We start from the raw sequence: 19,613 nt of genomic DNA on the forward strand, positions 1-19,613 counted from the left end.
TTTTTTGTCCCTTCCCATCAAGCCCCGGTGATGCCCTTTTAATAATCTTTTTCTACTAGTTGTAAGTTCAATTGATATCATTTACAACCCCCTCAACAACTTGGCTCATATTGAAAAATTCAATTTTTGACTTTTTTTTTTGAGGTCCATATTTTTGGAAACCATCAAAAGCTATCGAAATCCGGTTTGCAGCAAATATGTTGCATTTCACTTCTTAATCGATTGGCAGGCTTGAAATTTTGTTTCAAGTCAAAATTTTGACTGATTCGTTGTAGATCACTTTCGGGGGTGGTGAACTTTGAGAACCCCTGAAAAAAGTTCTAAAGTCAATTTTTTCAAACTTTGAGCTGAAATGGTCTCATATACATGTGTTTATAACCAATATATGTAATATGCGAATGCGATATTTTCATTCAATTTAGTCATTTTGGCTGATTTTATCAAAATAAAAAAAGTAGCATTCTAACAACAGACATAATTTTGCCTCTTTCATTTTGTTTTATTATTTATTTTCGTGTTGCAGGTTCCTTTTATTTATTTAAGTTATTTTATTTTATTTATTTTCTGTAATAAATGTGCGTTGTTTTCTTTTCTTTTTTTTCAATGCTTACTTCGCTTGTTTGTTTGCATTTTTTTTTTTTTTTTTTTTTTTTAAATAATCATTTCAAAATACCTACATGAAACATAAGTAGATAATTATAAATTATAGGAAGCGTCGAATACTTATGCAGTTATTTACATACAAGGACAATTTTCTATCTCACAAATATCAACACATACAAGAAAGATGAACAATAAATTAAATAGGAAATAAATAAGTAAATAATAAATAAATAAATAAATAGGCTAAATAAATTATTATGACATAAACGCAACAATATTCAACAATTTAGGTAGGTAATAATTTTCAATAATAATAAAACACACGTTTTTTTTTAAGAACAATTGATTCTGATTGATACAAGTTTCTTCTGAATCTCAAACAAATAAGTAGGCACTCGAGACTTATCAATTTTCATCTTCTGATACATAAGTAGTATTCAAGTATCAAGCTACCTACTTGCATGAATAAATTTGGCACCTGCGAGTATTTTTATTTACGATTTAGAAAATTCCAAAGGAGGCGACGGTGAGTACGTAGAATGATCGTTGATCTTACGAATAATATGTTCAATATCTGTAGGTAAATTAGCACTCCTTAGAATAATTTCCGGCCCGATGGAACGTTTGTTGTAATTATAAGCGTAATTCGGACTAAGTTCGCTGCCATGAGCTTCGTGCACATCTGCAGAATGATGAGCAACGATTGGTTTGGTGATTATTTCGTACGTGGTGCTTTTCTCAGAATGTCCTTTACCGCTGAAAGCAGACATTACGGATAACATTAGTGAAAGCAGAGCAGCCAGGAGAGCTTTTCCGGAGAGTATGGCTATGGTTTTCATGGTCAATGCAAGAAGAGTGGCTCCAGACATCCAGCCAGCCATTAGCAACGAATGCATGTATTTCTTTTTACCTCGACCTGTAAAAAAAATAAAATAAAAATGAGTGGGTTTAAAAGTTAGCAATTTTTCGCAAACATTATGGTGATCAAGCTGACCAGTTTGCTTGATCGAAGAATCAATGGCGTTGTCACCGAATGATTTCATGTCGTCGATGGTGTTCTTGTCGAATAATTTTACGCTTAACGTTAAAGAATTAAGGTATTTGTGGATTTTGCTGATTAAATATTTATCTAGAGCGTCGTTGAAGTCGTTTCGTATGACGATTTGGTCTTCTCCGAATCTGCCGGCAGGATCGTCGATTCTTTTTGATAATGATACGCCTGGTAACAAAGTGTAGCCTTCGGATGTGTCCAGTTTTTCGATTATATGGACCAGGGCTAATTTGGCACACGTGACGTAACTGCTGTTTGAGCATTTTCTCCACATTTCCTGCGAAAAAGTTTCAGTATTCATTAGTGAATTGTTTCAAAGAATTCTACCAATATTCATAAAAATTTACATAAATTTAAACCGTCTATAGGGATGTAGTTTGCAATGACTCAATTACTCTCTCAAAGTACAACAATTTGAAAAAAAAGTTCAAAATTCTATACGACGTACAACTGGAGCAATTTGCAACTGAAATTTTCCATTTTCGACCAATAATTTGGAGAACTTTGCAGCCCCACAGCTCCACCAAAGAAAATCGAAAAAATGTCTGGTTTGCATCAATCGTCATGATCGTTTGATGACCTCTATCGAGTGACGAGTATCGAGGCTTCATAAAAGTTGGTAGCAAATACTTAGATCTCTTTAATTTTCAACAAACTTTGAAAATGGATGTGTGGGGACAAGTTGTGCATTCTATATAAAAATTAAAATTAGGTAAAAATTAGGACCATATTTTTATTTCTGGAAATCTGAATCCTTATGTTGTAGATTGTAGAATGTAGATGATGTTCAATAACAACTAAGTACTTAGTCCGGCATATGACAATAGGAGTAATTTCACCCCCCCCCCCGCCGATCCTCTGGAACAACTTTTTTCTTAAAAGGGACATCCTAAGGAACATTTTAAAGCAAACTTGCCAAAAAAAAGTTGGCCTTACTTTATTTTGATTGACAGGTCAGCCGAAATCGCAGATTTTGCGTTTCAACATAGGACTTGCACGAACTTTTTCAAACTTTACAAAGGTAGATCGAAAGATCATGCAAAAATTTATCACCTGTCAAAATTTCAAGTGCTAAAGTGCGTTTTTCGATTTTTGGTGAATTTTTGAAAATCGAATTGAGACCAAAAATGAGGGAAAAAAATCAAAATTTTACCAAATTGACCAAGAAAGTTGAAATTTGGGATATACCCTATTTTCGACATGCCAAACCGATTGGAAATGGTTTCAACCCGTTTTGAGCAGTTCTGGAGTCTCCAGCAGATTTTTGAAACTCGAAATTCCCACAAAATTCCATCAAACTGTAGTTGTAAAGCTAAAATTTATTCTAAAAACCAATTTCAATACGCTACGAAGTACTGCAGGTGAATTTCAAGTCGTTTTGTCCAGCAACTTTTCGAAAATTCCTAAAGCCTCCAGCAGATTTTTGAAACTTTGAATTTTCACAAAATTTCATCAAATGGAGATGGAAAGCTGAAATTTACTCTACACTACAATTTTAACACCCTCTGAAAACGACTTCTGGTGGATTTCAAGTCATTTTAGAGCCTCCAACGACTTTTTTGAAAATTACTGAAGCCTCCAGTAGATTTTTGAAACTTGAAATTTCCCCAAAATTTCATCAAACTGAGATGGAGAGTCGAAATTCATTCTGCAAACTAATTTCAATACGCTACGAAGTTGACTGCTGGTGAATTTCAAGTCGTTTTGGAGCCTCCAGCAACTTTTTGAAAGGTTGTATGGCATTTTTTTGGAAAATTGAAATTTCCTAAAAGTACTTAGCTGGAAGCTGCAACACCATTTGAAATCACAATGTAGTCTGTGAAGTAAATTTCAGCGTGCCAACTCCATTTGATAAATTAATGTTGGGGAAATTTCAAGTTTCAAATATCTACTGGAGGCTCCAGTAATTTTCAAAAAAGTCGCTGGAGGCCCCAAAATGACTTGAACTCACCTGAAGTCGTCTTCAGTGGGTGTTAAAATTGGAGTGTAGAGTATATTTCCTAGCTTTCCATCTCCATTTGATGAAATTTTGTGAAATGTTAAGGTTTCAAAAATCTGCTGGAAGCTCCAGTAATTTTCAAAAAAAGTCGCTGGAGGCCTTAAAATTACTTGAACCCACCTGAAGTCGTCTTCAGAGAGTGTTAAAATTGGAGTGTAGAGTAAATTTCAGTTTTCCATCTCCATTGATGCAATTTTATAAAAATTTAAAGTTTCAAAAATCTGCTGGAGACTTCAGGAATTTTCAAAAAGTCGCTGGAGCATCCAAAACGACTTGAAATTCACCTGCAGTACTTCGTAGCAAATTGAAATTAGTTTTTAGAATAAATTTTAGCTTTACACCTACAATTTGATGGAATTTTGTGGGAATTTCGAGTTTCAAAAATCTGCTGGAGGCTCCAGAACTGCTCAAAACGGATTGAAACCGTTTCCAATCGATTTGGCATGTCGAAAATAGGGTACATATATCCCAAATTTCAGCTTTCGTGGTCACTTTGCTAAAATTTTGATTTTTTCCTCATTTTTGGCCTAAATTTGACTTTCAAAAATTCACCATTAATCGAAAAACGCACTTGAGCACTTGAATTTTTGACAGATGATAAATTTTTGCATGATCTTTCGATCTACCTCATCTACCTTTGTAAAGTTTGAAAAAGTTCGTGCAAGCCCTATGTTAAAACGCAAAATCTGCGATTTCGGCTGACCTGTCAATCAAAATGGCGGCCATTTTGTAAGTAAGGCCAACTTTTTTTTTGGCAAGTTTGTTTTAAAATGTTCCTTAGGATGTCCCCTTTAAGAAAAAAGTTGTCCCGGAGGATTGTCATATGCCGGACTAACTGTACTTCTGTATTTGTTCTGTAGTTCTGTTATTTATTTTTGCAGTTTTTTAAACGAAAAAATATCTTCAATGATGGTTCACAATATTTATGGGACACCCAATGGCCAATTCTTTTGTACTTAATCATCGAATCCATCGAACACCTGCATTTTTTGCTCATTATTTCATCACTTGTAGTTGTAGTAAGCTCAAGTGCACAAGTTAAAAGCTTAAAAGTTGTAAATTCCTCTCCGTAAAACTGAAGTAAAAGGCATGATTCATAGTTTCAAGATAAGAAAATCCACATTCTTCGTATTTCGTAATTCGCCCTTTTGTATCTGCAAAAAAGTAAAATCCCAACAACACCAATGACTGATTCTTCGATAACGATTACGAGAATATAGTAGTGAAGACAAGGAGGGTGCTGTAAAAGGTGATGTATTGATGAGTCATACGCAAAAAATTCGGTATCGTATCTAGTCTTATCTTTAGTTCGGCGACATTTTGGCGACAGCCTTGGATGGGATAGTGATTATTGCCTTTTTTCATACATTTGCTTGACAGATTTTTGACAGTCAGTCTCAGTCAGTCACTCTGTGTTCGCAGTTCGGTTCAGGACGTTGGTCTCGGTTATCGCGAAAAATATTCCAGTCAACTTCTTGCTTCGTTTTCGTACTCCTTGGTTGTTGAATTGAGGGTTTGAGTTTTAGGGTTAACCGATTATCCCTTTCCTTTATGATAGTTTTTCGGTGTATTTCGACTTCGAGTTTTCTTTCGTTTTCGTAAGTTTTGTAGTTCCTATTCCTAGTTCCGTTCGGCAAATCGGTTATCGCGGAAAATGTTCTAGTCAACTTCTTGCTTCATTTTTGTATACTCATTGGATTGTTGTAATTGAAATGAGGGTTGTCCGATTAACCCTTTCTTTTCCTCTGAGTCTGATGATAGTTTTTCGGCGTATTTCGGCTTCGACTTCGAGTATTCTTTCGAGCTCGTGAGTTTTGTATTTGTTTTCGCTTTTCGAACAGTTTCGAAAATTCAAGTTGGAAAATCAGAATTGAGAAGCAGATTGCAGAAATATTCAGGTATGTGGTAATTGTTTTTCAGTTTATATTATTGTAGTTGATGAATTATTCATGTCGATGCTTTGAGATTTTAAATGATGAAAACCTTGTCATTATTGCGATGGAAAAGTTCTGAAAATTAGTGAAATGGACTGCATAATCTAGTAAGTTTCTTCGTAAAATTATAAAAAATTCCGCAATATCCTCATTTTTTGGTGATTTTCTGATTTTTGATAAAAAAAAATGAAAAATCGCTTCAACGATCAACGAAAGTGAATGTATGAAACCGATTTGTGGTTCGCGTTTCTGCCACCGCGAGTGAAGCGCTAGTATCGTTGTCAACTCTATCCAGTTTATTCGCTTTTTCAATCGGAATGTTATGATGATAACCGAGATAAGAGAGAATTTTTTTTGAAAATTTTCCATTTAATATGCATATTTCTATTTAATCGTATATTTTCGTAAGTAATTTCGTTATTTCACCGGTTCAAATTTTCACTACATCATGACTTTCCTAGAGGTAGATCGTACTTCTATGGAAAGCAAGCTGCTGCTGAACGAGGTAAGTGTTCTATTTTTGAGCTGCGTTCCCTGTGCAAAATGTACATAAACTGCTTGCCAGTTGCCAACACATAAAATGTTTGAAAAATGACGTTCGTATTACAGGAAGGTAGCAGCATGGACTCGTTACTGAGCAGTATTGGATCTCCTTCGGTGCCTACGAAGTTAATCACACCTACTCCAGGTAAATTTACCAAATATCATTAGTTTTGTATAGTGTACTTTCATTGTAATACGTCTGGTTTTAGGATTATGTATAAAAACGTTCACAAAATCTCAAGAAAAAGTGTTCATTAACGTATGTCATACCGATGAAATCCCTCCTCCGAAGGGTGCCACAATTCCTATGAGTATTGGCAGCGAAAAAGAAGTAACTGATAAAAGTAAACGATACATTGATATGTCACACATTTTACATAATCGTATTCGCAATAGGTAATTTATCTCTTTGATAATGCTTATAGGTGGAGAACCATGCGTAGCTTTCGACGTAGCTCTGAATTCGACTTTCTTTAACAATAATAAAAATGAAATCGTCATGTTAACTATAATCAACGGGATCGCCGATAAACATGGAATCGATCTGGACGAAGATCGTGAGTATCTCGAGATAAAATAATCGATAAAAATTTATTATCGTCGTGTAATTTACACGTTTCTATTAACCATTGATATCATTTTAGGGTACGTTATTTTAAAAAACATCAAATACAAAGGTAAAATTAGCCCGATGAATATCGAACAACGTCCGGTCAAGCAAGATCCGCCTAAACAACCTCTCATCAGCGAAATTATTACGAAAGAGCAAAAAGTTCCTGCACGTGAATCGAACTTCACTACTCCGGATTATAATTTAATCAAAATCGACGGATCGAGACAATTCTACGCTACTGAAATCGACTTGAAAGATGTAAATTTTACTCTTTATTTTATCTAAAGTAATTGGTATTTTACTCCCAGACCTTTACTAACGATTGGTTCTAAATTCGGATAGGTTACATCGAAGGATGAAATAAATTTGCAATTGGGAGAAGATAGAGTTTATTTGGCTACGAATGGTAAAATGAAATACGAATTGGAGTATCATTTTCCTGAAACTGTCAACAGTGATTTATCTGCAGCCGAATTCGATCCTGTAAAACAAGTACGTTCAAGCCTAAAAGATCAACGCCTGTAGGCTTCGATTATCAGTCTTCGTTTTTGTATATTTATTACTATCGAATATGTTTTTTCTTTGTTTATAGATCTTGACGGTGGTAGCTCCTTTGAAATGAGAAGAATTTTATGATTTCATTAAAAGGCCAAGAGAGTTTTATTGCGTCGGCTCCGTGTACAATTTATGATAGATTAATATTAAGAGTTCATTTTTATTAAACATGATTCCTTTTGTATTAATCGTTGTGTTGATTTCGTTCGATTCACATTGTACGGTAGGGACTCTTTTTTTTATATAGTTTGCTGAACGGACTGTGTCTGTATTTTTTTAGAATTATTTTTCTGTGAATGTGCCTTTGTATTTTTGTAAAAATGTTACCTGCGAAGAAACGAAGCAGGGTTATCATTTCGAAAATTTTCTCCCTATCGAATCTTCGGATATTTTGTAACGTTCGTATTATTCTGTATTTTCCATTCCTCGAATTAAAAAATATGCTGATGATTGGTTTCAGTACATTCGAATTTGGTTTTAATTTTTTGTGTTTTATCTCGAAGTCAGAAATGACGAAAATCAAATTGTACCGAAGGAATGGAAACGATTAAAACTTAATTTATTGAAAGGAAAAATGATCTGTACGTTTACTGTCTTCCAATTCTTTCGTCCATTTATTAAAGATTTATAGTTCACGATTATAAACTTACTTATTGTAGAATTAATTGAAATTTCTCATCACAATCATAATAATTTTTCAATTTTTTCGCGATTCGAATTTGTAAAAATGGTGATTTGATAATAATGAAATGGCAAAGTTGTTGGCATTAGTTAAAATTATTGAAATGTTGAAAAATATTTCACGAGTCGAAAAATTCGTTCTCTGTCTCAAACGTCATTATTATCGTATACTAGGGGACCTAATGAACTATCGCATGAGGGTAAGCCATCAGAACTTTAGCTGCCATTTTCGAGTTTTAAAGTACATATAAATTTGAAATTCTGAAATTCAGCGCCTTGAATTTTTGTCATAAGCAAAAAGTTGATACATTTGTTACAGTTTTTGCTTATTTTGACTTGAAGAATCCTGCAGTGTCGCCATTTTTTTTTTTTTTTGAAAGTGAAATTTTTCATTTTCTAGTTTTAAAGTTCCCAGTGTTTTATTTTTTCACTGCAAGCCTCAGGAACTTGAAATTGGAAGCTGCAAATTTTGATTGTAAAGTATAAAACCCAAGGCCTACCAACTGGATCACTTTTAATCCGGATTATGAGGTGATGGTTCATGAGTTTCGCTAGTTTAGATACCCAAAATCAATGTAAATTGGAAATTAAATTTTTAAGATTTTAATTCGAAATTTTTCGAAAATTTGCTCCAAACTAATTTATTTGTGATGAATTTTTTAATTGGTTAAAATAGGAACAAATATAATATTTTTTTAGTAAATTGATGTTCAATTTCTTTATTTAAGTTTATACCTATGTACCTATAATTCAATTTTAGCTCCGTGAATTTTTTCATGCTTCGTCCATATTTTTTTGGGTTTCGAGGTGATAGTATGAGTCATTATTTCATGCTCAAAATTAGACTCGATGTTATCAAGTCTAATCTCTCTTGGCACTATTAATTTTATGGCTAATTCGTTTTAATTTTTACAGGTTTTTACGTCTGAGTGGTCGTGGAGTTTTCAGCAGATTTCTGGAAAGATTTTCCAGTCTTTGAAAAATTCTATTTAAAAAGCTCTAAATGATTCAACTACATAGATATTATAAAATGGGGATAATGATAAATTTAGATCAAAAGAGAAAAATTTATCCACTAGAAAAATAGTGCGCCTATTTTTAGAACAGCTCAAAATTATCACAGATGATCGATTTGTAAGATGCCAATTACGACCATTTTTTCAATCTATGATTGTATGGGAACCCAAGAAAGCTCTCAAAACAATTTGGTTCAAAAACGATGGTGAAAAAATGTATCCTAATGTTCGTATTTACTCGAAAATGAAAGCCTAATTTTTCTTCCGAGTTTTAGAATGTGTGACTGGGCAGCTACCATGTATAATAAATTCATGGAAATCCTTTTCTTTCTATGCAATAATATTCCAACTATCAACACGTTCGGAGGGGTGCTCAATGCATTTTTTGACGAATGAGAAAAAGTGTGCTTTCATTATTTTGACCGCATTAAAAAAATAGTCTAATTTGAAAATATTTTACTATTTTTTTCTCGCGATTAGAAATTTTAACAACTGACCATTCAATTTTTTCCCTAATCTATGCAATTTTTCAGATCTTATTTTAAAATTTAAATTCTCAACCCCCCTTCCCCTCCTCTGTCATCTTCTCAATAAGATTATGTCAGATTTTTAATTGTTCCTTTGAGCCATTGATATTTTTTTAGGAGCTACTTATATGGGTCCTATGTAGATTGTAGGTATCTACTGGTAAAAAAAAAATGGAGAAAATCGACATCTGAGTAACTGAAAGATTTTCTCCATCAGTTATAGGTCCACAAAATTGTGAAATTTTACTTGTAGGACTGTGTTTCAGTAATTTTTTTGCTCCATATGTGACCTTTTTTGCTATCCCCCTGTAAGTCACTCGGTAGAGATTTTTTCGAACTAAATGAAAATGAAAAATTATGTAAAATCAAATGGAGGCCTTTTCAAGATTTCTGGCGAAAAACTAGACTTTTTGGCAGTTTTGACGTAAAACAGACTTTTTTTTGGGGGGGGGGGGATTTTAATTTTAAAAAAACGAGCTGTTCAGCTGATTTTGACAAAAAAATGGGTCCATTTTATAGTATGTATATTGTAAAGTATGATGTTTTGCAATTTTGACAAAAAGTACGATTGTTATTGCAAATCTATCAAAATTTTCTGAAAATTTTGACCGAAAAAAAAAAGGGTTTTCCTGCAATTTTTGCACAAACTTAGACTTTTTGGCTACTTTGAATAGAATTCTTCGCAATTTTGGCAAAAAAGTTATATTTTTTTGATGTAATCAACTTCAATTTAAAAAAAAAAAATACGATTTTTCAATTTTTGCCAAAAAATAAGACATTTTGGCAATTTTGATAAAGAACATGCATTTTGACATTTTTAAAAAGACAAGACTTTATGGAAATCTTGACCAAAAAAAAACCTGGTTTTTATATACGAGTTTTGGCAATTTTGATGAAAAGAAGAAACAGATTTTTTTGGCAATTTCGACAAAAAGTGGGTCTTTTTTACAGTTTTGATTGAAAAGTAGGATTTTTTATGACCTTGACAGAAACGACAGATTTTTTCGACAAAAAATCAATATCTTTCAGGTATTTTGACTTTGCAATTTTGAAATAAAACAAGATTTTTTTGAATTTTATTGCTGAATAGGTAGCATAATTTTGAAAAAAAATGAGTCAAATGAGATTTTGAAAGCAAAATTTTTTGGCACAAAAAAAGCAAGAATTTCTTGGAATTTTGTCCATAAAAAGCAGTTTTTTGCATTTTATGCAAAAAGTAACTTTTTGGCAATTTTTATAGAGTAAAATTTCGTTTGCAACTCAGGCAAAAAACCAGATTTTCTGGGAAGTTTGATTTTTAAAAAAAAAAAACAAGTTTTCTCTGCATTTTTGGAAAAAATCTGAGCTTTTACCCATTTTATGTGAGGGGTTTGGAAAATGATCGTTCGAAAAAATATCAACAGTGTTCAGCAAATGTCCGGAACCCTTTAAATTTGATTGAATTTTCATTGAAAAATTTAAATACGAGTATGATGAAATTGAGGTACCTGGTTCATTGAAATTTGGCTTATTCTATTATACTTTTGATCTCTCAAATATTGGCGATGGTTTGGAGCTCTTTTAGAGCAATCTTCAAATTTTTGGCTGCTAAATTCAATTTTGGCTCTCATTATGATCATTTTTTTTTATTACATGGAGTGTCTAAAAAATTTCTGGAGGGTCAAAAGGCTCAAAATCACCACCAATCAATTCCGGAGATCAACATAGCGCAGATCTAGTTTCAGTTTTCTATACCTCTGTTCTACCAAATTTTCATTATTCGCTGGCTCTAATTCAAGTTACGGATTCCAAGGCTCATTTCGCACCTTGAGAGTAATAAGGTCACATCTCAAAAAAGTGAAATTTTACAGGAGAGTGATTTTTCTTTTTTTTAAAAACTTGATTCATTATTTTTATCAACTTTTAATTAATTGTGAGGAATGAATAGCACCTCATTTTAAAGATCTGATATCCTACCTTCATTTAGCATAAGAACACTTGAAAAATAAAATCTTAAAGAGGAAATATTTCAATGTTTGGAAAACATTTTGAGTTATAACCTTTCATTAAAGTTGATGTGGAGGTGAAAGGAATAAGCGTCCAAAAAAATTTCATGATAACAAAGTTGTAGAGAATTAAATTTCCAATCGACATAATGTCGTTAGTTTTTTTCTAGAGTGCTTAGTTTTTGAGTTTTTCTCAAGAAACTAAAATTTCATGATACGTGCAAATTCATTTTTCTGAAAAGTGATCAATTTAAAAAAATTTTTCCATTTGGTATAAACCAATAAAAAATGCACTCCTTGTGACTATTTCTAACTGACAAACATTCAAAACAATCAAAACTAGTTGTTAACACTTTGTATGTACGAAATTTGCTCAAAAAAGGTGGAGTTTTTTGAGATGTACCCTTATAACTCCAAACAACTTACAATGTTGTTGGGATTTTGAGTTAGGCCATTTGGGTTTTTTACAAGATCTAGATAATGTACCCAACTCAAAGTGTAATTTTTGGTTGAGGGGGGTCATACAAACCCCAAAAATGCAAAAACATCAAAATCAATTTTTTTTGAGATGTGACCTTATTACTCCCGAGGTGCGATTTGTAGCCCTTAAAGAGTAATTTCAAACTGTGGAGAAAATGCAAGACTCGCTGATAAGCTCCAAAATTGCTTAAAAGTGAGTGAGGGTTCAAAGTTGCAAATCGACAAGCTTTTTTAGATTTTTTTTTCTTCAAAAATTCACCAAAAATTTAAAAATGTGCTTTGGCACTTGGGGAATTTGATTACAATAATTTCCAAGTTTTTTTTTGTAATCAGTGACAGCAGAGGGAGGGGGTTGTAGTTTCGAGTGGTTCTCTCATAAATGAGCTTGATGTGTTGTAATAGCAAAAACCAACAAAAAACACCCTTTAAAATTGTTTTATGACCCTAGAGCAGCGACCACCATTTGAAAAATTCATCAGTGTTGAGATTTTTTAAAATTTTTTGCTTTTTGTAAATTTCGAACCTCTCTCTAAACTGATTTCAAGTTTTCAAAATGGATTTCAAGGTCGTTTTGAGGTGAAATAATGTTGATAAAATTCAGTCATTATTCTCTTAAGTACCCCTACCTTGATACATACTATGTTTCAACTCAGTTCCAGTGAACTTACCTACCAATGAAATCGTAACCAAATTCATGAAATTGTTTTTCTAGATTCTTTCTTAGTTTTATTTTTTTTAATGTGCATGAACATTTTTGAAATACAGTATGACACAAAAGTTGTGCTCGGTGGGTTTTATTTCTAAGTGGAAAGAACTTTGAGTAGAGAAAAATAAGGGCTTTCAAAAGTGACCTTGAAAAGTGCTGGCCCATGCACAGGGTGCCCACAAAATGAAAACCCGGTTTGGTCAAAAAATTCAAACTGGTTTTTATTGGCGCAATTTATTCTACACACTAAGGCGACAAAAACGTGATATGAATTTTTTGAAACCGGTTCATTAATTTGCAACCAGTTAACAAAAAATACCCAAAAATTGTAGATAGAGAAAAAAGCTTGAAACATGAGTTGTAGAGCATGAAAAATTTCACAATTCTGTCTAATCACATTTTGAAACCGGTTCATTGGTTCGCATTTAGCAAGCAGTTTTTGACAATCACCTAAAAATTAGAGATCGAGAAAAAAGCTTGAAAAAAGAATTGTAGAGCGTGAAAAATTGACCCATTTTCACTGATCAGATTTTGAAACCGGTTCATAATTTGCAACCAGTAAACAAAAAATACCCAAAAATTGTAGATAGAGAAAAAAGCTTGAAACAAAAGTTGAGGAGCATGACAAATTATACAATTCTGTCTAATTACATTTTTGAAACCGGTTCATTAGTTCGCATTTAGCAACCAGTTTTTGACAATCACCTAAAAATTAGAGATAGAGAATAAAGCTAGAAATAAAAGTTGTAGAGCGTGAAAAATTGAACCATTTTTGCTGATCAGATTTTGAAACCGGTTCATTAATTTGCAACCAGTTATCAAAAATTACCTAAAAATTGTTGATCGAAGAAAAAGCTTGAATCAAAAGTTATAGGGCGTGAAAAATTACACAACTCTGTTCAATCACATTTTGAAACCGGTTCAGTGGTTCGCATTTAGCAACCATGTTGTTGACAATCACCTAAAAATTGGAGATGGAGAAAAAAGTTTGAAACATAAGTTGTAGAGTGTGAAAAATTGAACTATTTTCGCTATTCAGATTTTGAAACCAGTTTATTAATTTGCAGCGAGCCATCGAAAGTTTCCTGTTTGCAAATTAATGAGCCATTTTCAAAATATGATCAGCAAAAATTGTTCAATTTTTCACACTCTACAACTTTTGTTTCAAGTTTTTTTCTTCATCTTTAATTTTTAGGTGATTTTTAAAAACTACTTACTAAATGCGAACCAATGAACCAGTTTCAAAATGTGATCAGACAGAATTGTGTAATTTTTTATGCTCTACAACTTTTGTTTCAAGCTTTTTTCTCTATCTACAATTTTTGGGTATTTTTTGTCAACTGGTTGCAAATTATGAACCGGTTTCAAAATCTGATCAGCGAAAATGGTTCAATCTTTTACGCTCTACAACTTTTTTAAAAGCTTTTTTCTCTATCTCCAAGTTTTAGGTGATTGTCAAAAACTGCTTGCTAAATGCGAACCAATGAACCGGTTTTAAAATGTGATCAGACAGAATTGTGTAATTTTTCATGCTCTACGACTTTTGTTTCAAGCTTTTTTCTCTATCTACAATTTTTGGGTATTTTTTGTCAACTGGTTGCAAATTAATGAACCGGTTTCAAAAAATTCATATCACGTTTTTGTCACCTTAGTGTGTAGAATAAATTTCTCCAATAAAAACCAGTTTGAATTTTTTGACCAAACCGGTTTTTCAATTTGTGGACACCCTGTGCATGGGCCAGAAATTTTCAAGGTGCCGAGCACTACTTTTGTGTCATACTGTATATCCACTGACTGAATTATTCTGGGATGTTAAAATATTAACCAGAAACAATAGGCATTTTTGAAAAACAGAACACACAAATTTTCAGGAAAACCAATCAAAAATACCGACCTTTTTAAACTTATCAGCGGAAAATGTCTCCATGAAGTCTTGAGTTTTGGTACGATTACGTGTAAAATCACCACCGGCCGCACCATGATCATTAATGGTATTCACATCACCTCCATATACCGAAAGCACAAAACACCAACCGAACAATAAACAAATTTGCCTCGAAATTTGCATAATACTTGTTTGCAAAAACAAAATTTAAATATTAATCCAAATCCAAGATTAACTTATAGTAGATAGTTACTCTGCAGGGTTAACTTGTGTATTTCTTTTTTTCACGTCATGAAAAATTTTTATTAGTTATAACTACGGTTATGTCGCGCGTCCAACTGAAGAACTAGCGATATCTTGGCAATTGTTATATAAAAAAAAATAAAAAATACTCGAGGATTATTTGGGTCGTCGTCGATGGCTATAAATGTGTGTCTGCTGAGCAGCAATCATCAATTACACGCATCAGTCCAAATGACCAAAGGGAAGAACGTGTGTCCTTTGCATAAAGATGTCTCGCTTTTATTCGTATATAGAAAAAAAAAAAAAAAACAGAATACTATCGATGAAAAACGAAGTATTCGGCAGCGCGGTGTTTTCTTTAATTGTACGTTAACTTTCCCTTGAAATGTGTCATGCTTGGTATTAATCGACGACCAAAGCTATCTTGTTTTTCTATCATCGTAAGTATTCGTCGTCGTCGTGTGACAATTGGCATTGGCCAATTGGATAAATTGACGATTGACGAACAGCAGATCAGTGTGTATTGCACGAGACAACACGTCTTCTCGTCTCTCTCAAATCTGTTGTCTTGCTTGCTTGCTCCGCCATTGCTGCTGGTTTTTCTCTTCTTCTTTATCTCACTTGTACTGCACTCGTGGCGATGATGATGATGATGAGGAGGACCATGGTTTTTTTTTATTGCCTTCTTCGCCTTCATCGTCGTCGCGAAATTAAAAGTTGTATATATCTAACTAATTGCACGTAGGCTTGTTTCTTTTGATGTGAAATTAGCATCTGCCACGTTGACGTGTGTCAGTGATTTTTCGCATTTCAAAAGTACCTAATATCTATGTACTTACCGTACGTCATTTTAACGGGATCTTTTAGCTCGTTGAAAGTGAATGCGAGGGTTTTCGCTGCGTTTCCGCGTAACTGGAGAAATTTTTCATCACTACTTGTATTTTTTTTACATACGAGTTTTTAAATTAGGTACTTATATACCTGTACGTTAGATGGGAATATTAGCCTAGGTGCCTAGAATTGTGTAAAGAGATTCGCTTTTCTATAAGGTAATGGTAATGGGATTGAGAAGACGGTTTGCGAACGTCTATTAAATATTTTTCGTATGTGTGTTTGGCTAATGGTTTTTGCCTGGTTAACGTCATTTTTTCAGAATGTATTTTCACGCTGATTTTATTCGGTAATATGTTGCTCATGCTAGACCTGTACTTACTCGTATGTTTTCAAAGGTGTTGAGAGTGCTTTTCATCTGTTTGGCGGCGGTTTCGGCTGCATTGTTGTTTGTTCAACTGATGAATAGATTATTCTATTGGAATATACTGCTCTCTATTATACTCGAATGTAATTTCATTAATATGCTGTAAGTATGTGTTTTGAATGCAATTTAGACGCTTCGTGTAGTATTGATGTGAGCGATGGTTTTTATCAAATTGAGTTCTCGTATGTGCATTTGAGAATGGAACGGATATTGTTTCGAGATTGTGCGGAGAGGTGTGATTTGTCTTCGTATTTATTATTCGCTTTTTATGGTAAAAATTGATGGATTTCATCGAAAATTTCATTTTCTGGACTTTTTTGAGTTACAAGATCTGCCAAATGTAACTATTTGTTCGAGTAGGTTAAGGATTTTTGAAAGTAAAGATGTGGATTTGAATTTGGAGTTCCTCTTGGAAATCAGCTCTCGAAGCAGGGGCTCTGAAGAAGGATTGGAATTTTGAAAATTTTATTTGTGGTGTCATTTCCGAAGCATGACAAAATGAAAGTTTTTCAGGGTGAATGAATCCAAATTATGAGAGTACTTTCTCAGTCCTTCCTGTAAAAGTGTTCATCAAAAAATCGCAGAATTTTGAAAATTTTGGACGCTTTCAAAATATAAAGCAAAATGGAAAATTCTGAGGGAAATTAAATAAAATCTGGGACCACTTTCAGTCTTCAGGTCTCCGTATCAGAGGCTTGGAGAGTTTCATGAGGAAAGTTCACAAAGTCTTTTGAAGAGGGGATATTAAAGCTGGGAATTGAAATCGTGTAAATTTGAGATGCGGTGCTAATAATTATCTACTTACATGTGTCAAAATCGGAGATTTTCTTTTCTTTGAAAAATAATTTTTAATTTGAAAATTTACTTGGTCTTCAGTCTCCTGAGCACAGGCTCCAGCTCAATGTGTCTTCAGAGCCTGGGCCCTGGAGGGCACCTGCACCTACTTATTTACGAGAAAAGTCAAAGGCTCCTGATTTCTTGAGGTCGAGAATCTCATGGTCTTGAAGCTTTTTTACCTATTTTTTCTTATTATTAAAAAATTTTCAAAATGCAATTTTTCGAAAAAGTATCGCTTTTGCCTTTTTATTAAAAAATTGCGATTTTTCTTAACGTTGCATCGTTGTAAAACATTATGTTTATGTATGATGACAGTTGTGAAAAAATTGGTGGATTTTTTTCGAAAGAAAAAACAACAAAAAACGTAATGTTATGGTATTTGAAACATAGAAAGTAAAAATTATTAGTATATAATCTCCTAATTCTTAAATTATGAATAAATTGAATTAATACTAGTTAGTATGTACAATACCGTTTAGTACACTCCTATTTCGGTTCATCTTTTTGAAAATTCGATTCATCTTTCTCATCATCTTTCTACTTTCTCGGCTTTCTCATCATCAGCGTTCTCATCATCAGCTTTCTCATCATCAGCTTTCTCATCATCAGCTTTCTCATCATCGTCATCATCATCATCATCATCATCATCATCATCATCATCATCATCATCATCATCATCATCATCATCATCACCATCACCATCATAATCATCATCATCGTCATCATCATCAGCGATATGTGAGATAAGAGCGTTCAGTACGGGCGCGAGGAATGGATCGATTTTATTACCGTACGCGCTCAATTTTTTCAACTTGCCGCTAAGCAAATCGACAATTTCATATCCATGAATTAAGAAAGACGACTTTTCATGGACCCAGCCGATGGTGTCACAACAATTTTTCTTGTATGTTTTAAATTCTTCTTGCAAGGCGGGACTTAATGGTCCATCTGCAATGGGAGGGTCGTGATTTTTGCGGAATGCAGATTCTATGTTCTGCAAAATTTTTGCGATGTCTACTTCTGTCTGGAGGTTATCGAGAAACCATGCCCACATATCCGCTTTTTTACGAATCCTAACTGCCCTAGGATCATGCTTGCTCGGCAGGTCTTTTGGAGTGGTGAACAAAGGTACATAAGGGGGTTTTTTACCTGTGGTTCGGTCGTAATCTAATCGATGCTGATTTTCCTGTTTTTTTCTTTCGTCAAGGAAATCGAAATACATAGGAGAATATAGAGCTTCAACGTCGTCGAGATAAACTCTTGGACTGATTCTCAAAACTACCTTTCGAAACTTCTTGTTTTCACCAAGAAGGTTAGTCTGAAAATGAATTCATTTTCGAATAAAATTGTGGATTTCAGAAAGAAAAACAATAATTAAATGATGTTACCATCTGAATGAAAACCCACATACGAGTAATTATTTATAAATGGGTTACGTGATCTAATTAGATGATCGTAAAGATGGCACACTTTTCTTATTTGACTTTCTATGCATATATGTACCTAAACATGAAAAATGAAATCTTACGTTTTTACGTATGTACCATGACATTTCTTTTTTCCATTCTTTTCGTTGGCTAGCCAACTCTTCTTTCCGTTCTATTCGTTCCCTAGCCAACCATTGAATTAATACTGGTCCTTGATCTGGCACACCTTCTAAGTCCTGTGTTATTTTTTCCTTTTCCTATGAATCATCAAAAGTAATATCAAGATGACGTAAGCACATGAGTATAACATGTTGTAGGCCGTAGTACTTACTTTTTTTAGTGTTTCTTCTGGGGATAAAGTTTTGGAAATCGCGTTTACATTGAGTGAAGGACTACAACTTAGGAACAAGAAAAATATTACTCGGAAAAAAATTGATTTCATTATTTTAAAACAGTATAAAAAAATATAACTGAGAATGTTAGATTGCCTACTGAAATGGTAATGACATTTCAAGATTCATTTATAGAAAATATTCTACCGAAAGATATAAGATGAAAATTTCTTTAGATTATCATTTCTGATAAATCATTTTGAGCAGTGATAAAGAGATGATTAATGTAAAAGTTGAAATGTTATGAAAATGAGTCGACCTCTGATATTGCTAAATTCTGTGTGTATTTTATTAGAGAATTTCATTAAAAAATTAATAAAACAGACTTTGATAGATAAATTTTAAAAAATTATGAAAAAACTTTTAATACGTATGATTTTTGCTCCTACTTGTGAGGCAAGACGTGATAACATATCGTACCTCTACCTACATGTAATGTTAAAATTGAAATGGGAAAAATTGGGAAAATAAATTGGAAAAAGCTTGGAAAAAATGGAAAATTCTCAAAAGTGTGGCACAAAAGCTGTAAATTCTGAAACTTGCTTTGATAGATTTTTGTTATTTTGAAAGTTCAAAATGAGTTGTGCCGCAAAGTCCCCAGAGTTTTATAACAATTGAAAAATTCCAAAAAATAGGCAAATATTTTTTTTGAATTTTGTTTTTGGTCTGAACGTCTCTAAAGGAGTCCCCCTTACACGAGAGAAAAATGTTAAATCTCCTGAGATCTCGAAAAAAAATAAAAAATAAATTCTCAAAAATAGGCAAATATTTGGAAAAAAAAAATGTTGTTTGGCCAGAACGTCTCCAAAGTAGTCTCTTTACATGAAAAAATAATAATAGGTATATTTTCTATTCACTACCAGAAGCTCAAAACCAGG

At 33.2% G+C, this 19,613-nt stretch overlaps 2 protein-coding genes and 1 long non-coding RNA gene across 4 annotated transcripts in view; 2 read left to right on the top strand and 1 right to left on the bottom strand.

The window, feature by feature from the left end:
• Positions 1-497: 497 nt before the first annotated feature.
• On the bottom strand, positions 498-18,866 carry LOC135841863 (unconventional prefoldin RPB5 interactor 1-like). Of its 2 annotated transcripts, XM_065359071.1 has the most exons (5): positions 18,675-18,866; positions 18,445-18,600; positions 14,588-18,234; positions 1,598-1,931; positions 498-1,519 (listed from the first exon to the last, which is right to left on the bottom strand). In XM_065359071.1, exons 3-5 carry the CDS (start codon positions 14,759-14,761, stop codon positions 1,098-1,100), a joined length of 930 nt encoding a protein of 309 aa, XP_065215143.1. In that variant the 5' UTR covers positions 14,762-18,234; positions 18,445-18,600; positions 18,675-18,866; the 3' UTR covers positions 498-1,097. The 2 variants fall into 2 exon arrangements, with proteins under 2 accessions (XP_065215143.1, XP_065215142.1); XM_065359070.1 differs by lacking the exons at positions 498-1,519; positions 1,598-1,931 and having other exon boundaries at positions 17,277-18,234; positions 18,675-18,858.
• LOC135841868 (uncharacterized) overlaps positions 4,726-19,613 on the top strand; it is a 312,604-nt gene continuing 297,716 nt past the window's right edge. The window contains exon 1 of the long non-coding RNA XR_010558005.1: positions 4,726-5,551. This is a non-coding gene — a long non-coding RNA (uncharacterized LOC135841868). The remainder of the gene's footprint in view (positions 5,552-19,613) is intronic.
• Positions 5,904-7,947, top strand: LOC135841864 (PIH1 domain-containing protein 1-like). The gene is made up of 7 exons (XM_065359072.1): positions 5,904-6,092; positions 6,197-6,275; positions 6,340-6,474; positions 6,556-6,687; positions 6,775-7,001; positions 7,086-7,235; positions 7,336-7,947. The coding sequence occupies exons 1-7, from the start codon at positions 6,036-6,038 to the stop codon at positions 7,363-7,365; spliced, it is 810 nt and encodes a 269-aa protein (XP_065215144.1). The 5' UTR covers positions 5,904-6,035; the 3' UTR covers positions 7,366-7,947.

This window comes from Planococcus citri, chromosome 3, assembly GCF_950023065.1.
Source record: "Planococcus citri chromosome 3, ihPlaCitr1.1, whole genome shotgun sequence".
NCBI lineage: Eukaryota > Metazoa > Arthropoda > Insecta > Hemiptera > Pseudococcidae > Planococcus > Planococcus citri.